At 45.5% G+C, this 12,417-nt stretch overlaps 1 protein-coding gene across 1 annotated transcript in view; it reads left to right on the top strand.

The window, feature by feature from the left end:
* Positions 1 to 12,417, top strand: part of P2RX6 (purinergic receptor P2X 6) — a 42,356-nt gene that overhangs the window by 21,524 nt on the left and 8,415 nt on the right. The window contains exon 7 of the mRNA XM_066603186.1: positions 169 to 310. Within this exon, the coding sequence (XP_066459283.1) occupies positions 169 to 310 (142 nt within the window). The remainder of the gene's footprint in view (positions 1 to 168; positions 311 to 12,417) is intronic.

Genomic DNA, 12,417 nt, shown 5'->3' on the forward strand with positions numbered 1-12,417 from the left:
TAACACTTTTCCTTTTCATTATAGGCCTTGCACTGCTCTACTTATACACGTTTCTATCTATCAATAGCATTCTAACAAGGTATATTTGTACTTCAAATCCCCCCATAAAATTTACAGTCCATGGGAAAAACTGAATCTCTATTGTTTTTGTAAATATTTTCATCAAAGGTCCAACGAGAAGAAGACATCAAATAGTACATATTTTCAGAACTGCAAATATGATCCAGTCACGAGTCCACAATGTCCCGTCTTTAAAATCAGTGAGCTGATTACAAAAGCTGGACATAGTTTTAAAGAGCTGTCATTTCAGGTACGTGTCTTTACCACTTTAAATATCTATTCCTTATAAAAGCAGAAATATATCTACCTGTCAGTAATAGACAGAGAGCGTTCTGGGTCCCTGGTAATAAGGCCATAACGCCCTTATTGTTCAGATACTCTATGACTGATCATCTTTAAAATGGAACCTCTGGTAGAAGTTGGAATTTTCCCTCCTAATCATTCATTATAAACTCAGACTCCCTTATGAATACCTATAAAGTTGTACATTTGGCAATTTTGAAATTTACATCTAGCTGAAGGGGCACTTTTTGCAGTTATTGTATACTAGTGGAAAGCCTGTCCCAGGATAGCGACTGCAATACATTATATATATATATATATATATATATATATATATATATATATATATATATATATATATATATATATATATATATATATATACATATACATATATACATACGTATATGTATGTGTGTGTGTGTGTGTATATATATATTATATATATATATTTATAAAAATATCCATGCTCAGGAAAGTTAATCAGTGGAATTGGGAATAATAGTTAGAATGAAAAAGCGTCAGCTATTTCAAATATATTAAATACTCAACATGGAGGTCCTTTTTCTGTGTTGCCCGACTAGCCTATTTTTTTAGACACTGGTAAAATTTTCCAGAAGCCTTTCTTTTATTCTTAGTGCATCTAATTAAAATATTTCAAGGTTCCATTGAGGTTTGTTGAGCAGGGTAGCTATGGAAAATGTGTCCAGCACCACACTCTTATGAAAGCTGGATAAAATAAAAATCTTTATTGCCCATACTAAACTGTCGGGACTGAAACCAAGGACCTCTTGCACTCCAGCCAGCAGCTCTCTCTGCTGAGCCATCCAGGCCTTAAGACAAGTTTCCCTGCATACCTAGCATTGTTCTATGTTCCTGCTAGTTTAGTTCCTGCCTCTCTGTTCTGGCCCCACCCTGCTGCTAATTAGGCTCTATATAAACCTGGCCCTGGCCCTCCATGAATTGTGTGATTATTGTGCTCCAAGCCATGATCAAGCTCTATTTCGGCCTTCTCTATTTTTGCTCCTCTGTGATTCTACTGATATTGATATTGATTTTGATATTGATCCATGGCTTCCCTTCTGACTACACTACCCGCCTCATCCATCTGTACTGCAAACTGAGACCTCTCGTTGCTGACCCCTGGCTTCCCTTCTGACTACACTACCAACCTCATCCATCTGTACTGCAAACTGAGACCTCCCACCACTGAGCCCTGACTTCTCTTCTGACTACGCTACCCGCCTCATCCATCTGTACTGCAAACTGAGACTTCCCTTTTCTGACCCCTGACTTCCCTTCTGACTACGCTACCCGCCTCATCCATCTGTACTGCAAACTGAGACCTCTTATTGCTGACCCCTGACTTCTCTTCTGACAATGCTATCCACCTCATCCATCTGTACTGCAAACTGAGACCTCCCGTTGCTGACTTTTGGCTCTTTCCTGACTGCTCTCCAAACCTGCGGCTATTACACCTGAGGCTCCAATCGCAGTGCCTAAAAACTGCTATACAAACAATCACAGCATAGCTTTAATTTTACCTCAGCAGTATAAGAAAAAAAAGCTGTGCTGTGATTGGATACTATGGACAACAACAACAGATTTTCTTTTAGACATCTTCCATAACAGTGTGGTGCTGGGCTACTTTTCCGTGGCCCAGTCTGTATATCCTATGGTGATGATGAATGAGTCAGTAGCATAGCATGTAGTTACATAATGCATATACGAGAGGGCAGAGTCGTTTTGATAGCAAACCGCATCACATCAGGCTAAGGTGTGTATATATTAGACAGTTCCATTTCAACATTTCTGACAGGCTCTCCTACCTTTCCATTACAGAGCCTTATAACAGGACCAGTCTTCATAGCAAAAAAAAAAATTGCCCCATCAGTGGTGTAGCTGTAGGGGTTGCAGGGCTTGCAGTTACGACCTGGCCCCTCAGCTAGGGGAGCCAGTAGGTCTCCTCACCACACCGGAAACCTGCACTCTTCTCCGTTTTAATATACATGTCCTTCACTCTCCGACCGCTCACATCTTCCCCACAACTGCAGCACCTTTATCTTAAAGGCTGTCAGTGCATTTTCCTCCATGGCCCGTGTAGTAAAAAGAGATGAATAAAGTGTCCCCCCAGCTGTCCAGTATCAATCAGCTGACGTTCAGGACACTAGAAAAGCTGAGCTGACATCCTTCCCCCTTACTAGATAGAGATTAGAAGGGTAGATAGATACCAGAGTGACAGATAAAGATAAGAGATTGATAGATATGCATTGTGATGTGAAAATTGTAGTCTGTCAGTCATTTTGTATAGTTTGTAGAGAGAAGAGTTAATGGTCTTTCCGCATATAGGAAAGCTGAGTGCTGAGCTACCTTTGAAGTAGACTTCAGGAAAGGCTGTTACACTTCTCCCCCAGGGGGTCTTTGATGTCCTACAGCCCCTCTGGAGCCAGAGCCAGCAAATGTTTATGTTAGGAAATAAGGAGAGGAAATAGGCTTCACACCTACAGCAGCTCTTTCCCTCCCTTACTGGTCCAAATGGTCGTAACTGACCTGATAACTTTTGGAGGCAAAGTTAACAAAAGAACGTGCCCTTAAGACAAAGGAAAATGTAATTTAAAAACTATGAAAGATCTGTACGCCGCAGCCCGCGGACGAGGTTATTTTGTGGAACGTTGCATCCCCACCAATAAGATGCAGGGATTCCCGCATTTGCACGACACTCAGAAACCGAGGATTGCGTATCTCGGATCAGATGCGTCCAAAACTAATCATGCGTGGGCTCAAAACACACGTAAAATCACAACAGGAAACATCGTTGTCATATTTTCATGGTGGGTCACACCCACACGGAGTTATGAAGGAAATATGTATTTCAGGGAATTATGTGTTCCAAGATGAGCCAACCCCCATGGGGGCTGGAAGGAACTATGTGGGAGTTACCCCAGTGAGAGTTTAAAAATCGCACACGAATGTGTGCTCAGCGTCAGCCCCTTGGAGGTCACTATACGTGAGGTCTGGTCCGCAGTTCTGGCGCGACTCCACGCCAAAGAATGGTAACACTCTTCTTTTAATCCCTGTTATTTTACTGTTTGTGATATCATATGTAAGTCTCTTGCCATTTATCTTGTAACATCATTTTCGTATTTTTTCTGTAAATAAGCACTGCTCTATTCTTTGAGAATTAAACTTTAAATTAATTAGTGAGCCTCGTCCGTGTTAACACGAAACCATATTCTCCGAAGATTGTATTCAGGAATCGGGTTCCAATTTACCGTAACCAAATGAATGGTGGCAGCGTTTTGTATGCATATTGTAGAGCTCTGGAGTGCGTTAGAACTGACCAGGTGGATGATTTGAGTTTCCGTTTCGCATGCGTGCCGAAGTCGGAGAACGCTAGATACAAATCAGCCTGTATTCTAACGACTGCCAGCTTGCAATACTGCAGAGTGTTGGAGGACCAGAGGCGGGATCGATAGGTATCGTCCCTTCCCCTCTCTCCTCTTGTCCAGTGAGGGACAAATTGTTAATCAGTGCAGGGCCAGGTGGGTTGCTGTAGAGTTGTGGCTGTGGCTCATGGTCGCTTTTCAGGAGTCTGGAAAGTTGGGTACCAGTCACTCCACAACCTAAGAGCCTTTCCTTCCTCGCCCTCGCCCGGCGTACGTGACAAATTGGTGGCAGCGGTGGGATAACGTTAACACGTTCGTGCCAGGATTAAGCAGTTAGTCCTTGTACGAAAAGAAGCACCCAGTCTTTGCGAAGATTGGTGCCCTTCTTACGAGGTTTCACTCAGTGCTTTTTGTGTAAGAGACTTACGATATCCCCAGACAGTCCCCTTCCCTTTCTTCTTGTTTTCTATTCTATCTTTTATTTGGCAAAGCAACAGCGGTAATGGCAACTAGAAGCCAGGCCGCTAAGCTAAAGGGGCAGGTGACCGAGGTGCTGGGAAAAGACGATTTCTCGCACCAAACCACAGCGAACCCCGATACAGAGATGGATTACTCCATCGGAGAAGAGAACTTTGACTTGCCTATCCGAGAGGCTCTACAACAGCTGAGTGCAAAGAGCCCTAAGCGGTACATGCAATTTGTTCGCAAGCTGCAAGAAATCGCAGAGCATGAACGCCAGGCAGAGCGAGAAGCCGCAGAACGCCAGGCAGAGCGAGAAGCCGCAGAACGCCAGGCAGAGCGAGAAGCCGCAGAACGCCAGGCACAGCGAGAAGCCGCAGAGCAAGAAGCCGCAGAACGCCAAGCTGAGCGTAAGCACAGGCTGCGGATGGCCGAACTTGACGCACAGATTTTAAGAGCACGGTCATGTGAGTCCAACGGCATGAGAAATGTGCAACCACAACGAGATTTCTTCCCTGTTCTAGAGGAAGACGGAGACCTGGACATTTTCCTGAGGGACTTTGAATGGGTCTGCCACCAGTACCAGCTGCCCACCGAGCAATGGGCCAGGTACTTGACCCCAGGGCTTACGGGCAAGGCCCTGGAGGTGCTTATGGAAGTGCCCCAAGAACAGAATGGTGACTACGAGGTCATCAAAGCAGCCCTGATCCGGAAGTGGACCAAGGGACAACCCATCACCCAGTCTGCGGACCTGGGAGATATCATGCTGAAGGAGCAGTTCCTGGAGACTGGTACGGAGGACATCCGCCAGTGTGTTCAGGTCTGTGACCCCAAAGCTGCGGACAGCTACGTCGCTGACCAGAGACCGAATCTTCAGATATCTGAAACCAGCTGGAGAGAGGGTAAGCAGAACAGTGACTCTGACCAACTCTTACCCCTTTTGCCTAGATCCTCAGGGGGGTCTGCTCCCTCTCCACCCTCCAAGTCTCATAGGGAGACACGCCAATGTTTTTCCTGCAACAAAGTGGGCCACGTCAGCGCCACTTGCCCTGACGTGAAGACAGCCCCCTTCTCCAAGCCTCCTGAGCCTGCCGCAGGTATTATCTGGGCAGGTGAGGGTAGTAGAAAGGACACTGGCAACCTGCAAATCATCGCTGTAGGAAAGACTGTGACTGTGGAGCTGCATGATACTGATGCAGAGATGACCATCATGCACACTGAACTGGTGTCCCCCACGGACATGATTCCTGAAAGGACTGTGACTGTGATGGAAATTGGGGACACCCACCCTACCCTGCCTATGATCCGGGTGGATCCCGATATGGGTGCAGGGAGGGATTTTCGGGAGGTGGAGGTATCTGATGACCTGCCTGCCAATGTTTTGCTAAGATCTGATGAAATGCACAAGTATGAAGTCATTGTTGCTATGAATAAAAATGTTGATGTCATGTGTGTTCCTGCGGAGGTTGGTGGTGCTCTTGAATGGTGTAGCAGTGGCAGCGACGACGCGATGTGCACCACTCTTGAGCTCACTGAACTGACGCAGCCTAATAATGTTGAGGTGTCCTGTGACACGGTGGAACTCAGTGATGTCACACCTGTGTGTGATGTCACAGAGGATTTCCCCATATCTCCGGTAATAAGTACGGACGGTAGTCCAAGAAATAACAGCAATGTGAATTGTGCTCGGTCAGAGCCTGCACGTACCATCGCATGGTGTGATGCGGCAGGTGAAAGCCGACCAGTAAACAACGCTGACCCAGAAGTATGCCCAGTTGGATTGAAAGAGGTGGCATTCCCCCAGAATCCAGCTGACATACTGTCTGACACCAGTGGGGTCCTGTACTTGACATCGACCCTGGCTGCTCCCAGCCAGGAGTTCCAGGCCGCTGGGCATTCTGATGCCAGCTTGGGGGTGTTGAGGGACCTCACAAGGGAACCTCTCTCTGTGCCCGATGAAGGTAATATCCATGTGGACCTGCTAGCCACCCCGCTGGTGGACGGATCCATCAGGGACACAGATCACAGCCTGCAGCTTTCTGGGGACCAGCGGTCCCAGCTTCAGGAAGGCCTACTCCCCTTCATGTCTGCTTTCACTAGGAAACCAGGGGTGGCCCAGTTGACAGTTCACCAGGTGAACACTGGAAGCCATCCCCCGGGTAGGCAGTCTGCCTACCAAGTCTCCCCAGAGGTGCAGGCAGATATGAAGTGGGACGATGAGGAGATGTTGCACCTGGACATCTTCCAGAAGCCCCAGAGTGCATGGGCCTCTTCTGTAGTCCGGGAGCCAAAGGAGGACCGGACAACCCGGTTCTGTCTGGACTACAAGTTGAACGTCATCACTGTGTCTGAAGCTTATGCGATGCCCCGCCTCGCTGAGCTATTGGACTGGCTGGCCAAGGCCCAATACATAACTATCATGGATCTGCGCCAAAGGTTTTGGCAGATGCCTGAAACAAAAGAGCATCAGCTACAGTTGGTCAGCTGGACCACCAATTGGGAGTGTTCCTTTTCATCCCTAAAGGCTGCTCTGTCCCAGCAGAGCGGAGTAGAGGTGGGTTTCGTAGGCGATCTGTGGGATCAACCTACTACACCCACTCTAAAAAGGGGAGGTGTAGTAAAAAGAGATGAATAAAGTGTCCCCCCAGCTGTCCAGTATCAATCAGCTGACGTTCAGGACACTAGAAAAGCTGAGCTGACATCCTTCCCCCTTACTAGATAGAGATTAGAAGGGTAGATAGATACCAGAGTGACAGATAAAGATAAGAGATTGATAGATATGCATTGTGATGTGAAAATTGTAGTCTGTCAGTCATTTTGTATAGTTTGTAGAGAGAAGAGTTAATGGTCTTTCCGCATATAGGAAAGCTGAGTGCTGAGCTACCTTTGAAGTAGACTTCAGGAAAGGCTGTTACACTTCTCCCCCAGGGGGTCTTTGATGTCCTACAGCCCCTCTGGAGCCAGAGCCAGCAAATGTTTATGTTAGGAAATAAGGAGAGGAAATAGGCTTCACACCTACAGCAGCTCTTTCCCTCCCTTACTGGTCCAAATGGTCGTAACTGACCTGATAACTTTTGGAGGCAAAGTTAACAAAAGAACGTGCCCTTAAGACAAAGGAAAATGTAATTTAAAAACTATGAAAGATCTGTACGCCGCAGCCCGCGGACAAGGTTATTTTGTGGAACGTTGCATCCCCACCAATAAGATGCAGGGATTCCCGCATTTGCACGACACTCAGAAACCGAGGATTGCGTATCTCGGATCAGATGCGTCCAAAACTAATCATGCGTGGGCTCAAAACACACGTAAAATCACAACAGGAAACATCGTTGTCATATTTTCATGGTGGGTCACACCCACACGGAGTTATGAAGGAAATATGTATTTCAGGGAATTATGTGTTCCAAGATGAGCCAACCCCCATGGGGGCTGGAAGGAACTATGTGGGAGTTACCCCAGTGAGAGTTTAAAAATCGCACACGAATGTGTGCTCAGCGTCAGCCCCTTGGAGGTCACTATACGTGAGGTCTGGTCCGCAGTTCTGGCGCGACTCCACGCCAAAGAATGGTAACACTCTTCTTTTAATCCCTGTTATTTTACTGTTTGTGATATCATATGTAAGTCTCTTGCCATTTATCTTGTAACATCATTTTCGTATTTTTTCTGTAAATAAGCACTGCTCTATTCTTTGAGAATTAAACTTTAAATTAATTAGTGAGCCTCGTCCGTGTTAACACGAAACCATATTCTCCGAAGATTGTATTCAGGAATCGGGTTCCAATTTACCGTAACCAAATGAATGGTGGCAGCGTTTTGTATGCATATTGTAGAGCTCTGGAGTGCGTTAGAACTGACCAGGTGGATGATTTGAGTTTCCGTTTCGCATGCGTGCCGAAGTCGGAGAACGCTAGATACAAATCAGCCTGTATTCTAACGACTGCCAGCTTGCAATACTGCAGAGTGTTGGAGGACCAGAGGCGGGATCGATAGGTATCGTCCCTTCCCCTCTCTCCTCTTGTCCAGTGAGGGACAAATTGTTAATCAGTGCAGGGCCAGGTGGGTTGCTGTAGAGTTGTGGCTGTGGCTCATGGTCGCTTTTCAGGAGTCTGGAAAGTTGGGTACCAGTCACTCCACAACCTAAGAGCCTTTCCTTCCTCGCCCTCGCCCGGCGTACGTGACAGCCCGGTCTCCTCCAATCCAGTGCCTTAAATCACTCAGGTGTTTCAGATGATCACTGGATCACTGGCTATAATAGTACTGTGATCACCTATACGGTTCTGGCCTATGAATGACTTGTGAGCTCTATCAGCTTAATTGGCCAGCCCACTCCTGCTATCTAGTATACAGTAATTTGGTGTTCAACATATTAGTACAAATGTTATTGGAAAATTCTTACTTAACCCCTTAGTGACCGCCACATTGCCTTTTACTTCCTCGGCTTCTGGGGTTTAATCTTCAGGGCCGTAAAAACACGCTCACCCTGAGGAGTAAAGCCGCGGGGTCGTGGATAAGACAGCTCCCTTCAGTCGGCTGACGGAATTAGCTGACAACCTGGAGCTATCAGGAGGGGTCATGATATGCGACCCTCGGTCACGCGATCACCTAATCACATAAAAATAAACAGAAAGTAAAATGAAATTAAAGATTCAGCTCCCTTCTTGGATCGGATCCATGAGGGGAGCTGAAAGTACTCACCCCTGTCCTCCGCGATGTCCCGCGGCATTCTTGTGTTTCCAGGACCTAACGCTGCCTTATGCGCATGTACACCAGACGCAAAACGTCAGGCGCATGCGCAGAAAACCGGGGGGGGGGGTCGGGAAATTTAAAATCACCCTGCTCCCGGCTAGTATGAGTAGCCGAGAGCAGGTAGATGTCACAGGGAACCACAAGTTAAAAAAGTTTAAGTTTCACCTCCCCTCACGGATTTATCCGTGGACCTTAGCCTGTCTTCTGCTCACGCGTCCGTCGTAAAAATGGTGGACACATGCGCATAAGCCGCGGATTGTCTGGGTAATTTAAAATCTTCCTGCTCCTGGCTACCAAATGTAGCGAAGAGCCTGGAGATTTTACGGGGGAGGGGCACGGTACGCGGTCCTTGGTCACGTGATCACTGTTATCCATGGGATCACGTAAAAGTAAAAAAAGTTAACGTTTCACCTCCCGTTACGAATCTGATGAATTATCGTTAATCATTTAGTAGCTTTAAGCATTTACACTGAACGATTCTTAATGATAATCGTTCAGTGTAAAAGGCCCACTTACACGTCTTACCCAAATGCTGAGTTTGAAACTGCGGTGTTTTACCCCAATTTTGCGCAACATTTTTGAACGCATACTACTGGCTTTGACAGAGTTTTTAATGCACCCCATCATTGCAGTGGGTGATGTGGTGAGTTAAAATGCACGAAAATAGGACAGACAGTGCTAGAAAACCGCGGCGTTAGAAACTAGTCTGCAAAGCCCCATTGAAATCAACTGAGGCATTGAACTGTGTTTAGTGCGGCGTTTCAAATGCTGCGCTAATCACGGTAAAAAGCGGGCTGTGGAAGAGCAGCCTTAAATGAGGAAATAACCTTTTAGCCTTTCTGAACTTTTATGGTTTATAAACTGTGGTAGTATTTCTCCATGAGACCTGTTTTTTGATTTTCTTTCTGTCTGTATGTTGCTTTCCTTCCTGTGATTGAGCGTCGGGTAATCAATATTATGCTATACATTTTTAACTTTTACCAATAGGTCAACAACGGACTGCTCATTTTAGATTTTTCTAGCATTTTGATTGACCTGCATAATTATTCATTTATTATGTACCAAAGCCGGTTTCACATGGGTGATCAAATCGTGCGATTTTCACACAACACGAGAGTGAGTGAAGACGCAGAATTATGAAACCAATGGTTTCCTTCACATTTACGATATTTTCACTCATACGATGTTGCGAGAAAAAGTATTCACGGCATGCCCTATCTTTCTGTGATGTGCAATTGCTCATTTTTTTATCTCCCATGTTTCCCTATGGAGCCTCCTTTTTATTGCATTGCAAAGCATGATTTTCGTGCAGTGCGTTTTTTAACATTAGAAAGTCCTATTGATTTTTGTGCTAAAATTGCAATGTTTTCGCGAGAAAAAGCAACTCAAAAATTGCGGGAAAAAAGATGCGATTCTGACGTGATTTTCTTGCAGCAAAATCGCGATCACCCCTGTGAAGGAGCCCTTAGTGTATAGTACTACCGTATTCCGCATATAATGAACTACAGTGTTCACCTGAGATCTACACACCCAATCCAGAGACCATTTTATAGGCAAATTAATCCACTATTCCGTTTTTGTTGACAGAGAAACCTCAAGAAGGAAGGAGCTTCTGCACATTGTACAGTGATGATCTCTGGTTCATCGTAGTAACCTCCGATGGGTAAAATGTAGAAAAACTCAATTTAAATTAACGTATATGACTGATATAATCTCCTTTAGGCCTCTTTCACACGACCATATGTGTTCTTGTGCTTGGCCAATTGCGGCTAAAAATTGCATGAATGAAAAATAGCCGCAATCAAGTCCCGATCTTTTTTAGCATTTTCTCATTCACACGGGCGGCTGCGGCGTATCAGCGAATAAATACGCTGCAACACGGAAATCCCTCAGTCAGCAGAAATCCCTGGAATGACTGCTAAAACCTAAATTCAAGTACCTGTCTTCTTTTCCCAGTGTTGGACGCAGCTAAACTCCCTCCCCTCCATTTTTTCAGCTCCCATGGAAGTCCATGGAAGTTTCCTGTGTATCTCAGTAGACCTATTTTTTGACACTGCGTATAAAATCGGTCGCTGTTTTTGGGGCGATTTTTTTTTTTTTTTTTTTTTTTACGTGCTCAAAGATCATTCATCAGAATAAATACAATGGAATCCAATGCTTCAGATGGTCGCAATTTATGGACGTAACTACAATAGCTGCGTATATACGATTGTGTGAATAAGGCCTTGTTTATATTGAAGTAGTGTGTTTTAGAGATTTGATTGAATTGAAGGCTTATGGCCCTTTTACACGGGATGAGAGTCGGGTAAACAACTGCACAAGGGCTGACATCACTCCTAAGGTTGTCAGCGCTCATGCAGAGCGTTTGCACTGAGAGACTTAACCGCTGGATCGTCCGCTTCTCGCTCAGCGCTTCACCTCTCATGTGAAGCGCTGAACAGGAAACATTTACACGGCACAAGAAGCCCACAATCCAGCGATGGTTTTTAAGATGACTAAAAAGTAAGCTTCAAAACCTGTGAACAAAAAGCGAGCGATTTTCTGTGCATTTACACTGCATGACCATCGCTCAAATTCGTTTTTGTTTTGTTTTGTGAACGTATCAAAAATTTGCTCTTTTAATGTCAACATATATTTAAGATACCATTAGGATCTATGGATCTACATCTTATAATAATGGGGATCTACATCTCATGGTAATACCTTTATCTACGAGGACTTGGGAATTAAATGTTTGTTCTTTTTTGATAGTAATATCTTTTTGAGGTAGCATTATGATCTGAGAGTGACTGTATTTAGTTACTGTGACACTGGTCTACAGCTTGGGTCCCTAATGAGTAATTGGTGAAACATGTCGGTATTCCTGACTAGAGATGAGCGAGCGTACTCGGAAAAGCACTACTCGCTCGAGTAATTTGCTTTATCCGAGTATCGCTGTGCTCGTCCCTGAAGATTCGGGTGCCGCTGCGGCTGACAGGTGAGTCGCAGCGGGGAGCAGGGGAGAGCGGGCGGGAGAGAGGGAGAGAAAGATCTCCCCTCCGTTCCTCCCCGCTCTCCCTTGCAGCTCCCCGCTCCGTGCCGGCACCCGAATCTTCAGGGACGAGCACAGCGATACTCGGATAAAGCAAATTACTCGAGCGAGTAGTGCTTTTCCGAGTACGCTCGCTCATCTCTATTCCTGACAATTGGACTACATATGAGTGTCATAGATCATTTAAAGTGTATTATGGCTATATGTGAATATTGTTCCAAAGTGGTTGTAATTTCTTGGATTCTGTGACATACAGTGATGACCTAGTTAGAAATATATTGTCAGGCAGGAGGAGGTGGATAGACTTTTGGCTATTTGGGGAGCCAGTACCTCAGGAACTAAGGTTTTCATCCTTGACCAGCATGAGCAGAATAGTCTTTCTGTGGGGTCCCTTAGTTGTTACTTATCAAGATAGTCCCAGTGGATTAGCTGCTTAGGCTGCACTGGCGATGG

The sequence above is a fragment of the Eleutherodactylus coqui genome, chromosome 5 (genome assembly GCF_035609145.1).
Source record: "Eleutherodactylus coqui strain aEleCoq1 chromosome 5, aEleCoq1.hap1, whole genome shotgun sequence".
Taxonomy (NCBI): Eukaryota; Metazoa; Chordata; class Amphibia; order Anura; family Eleutherodactylidae; genus Eleutherodactylus; species Eleutherodactylus coqui.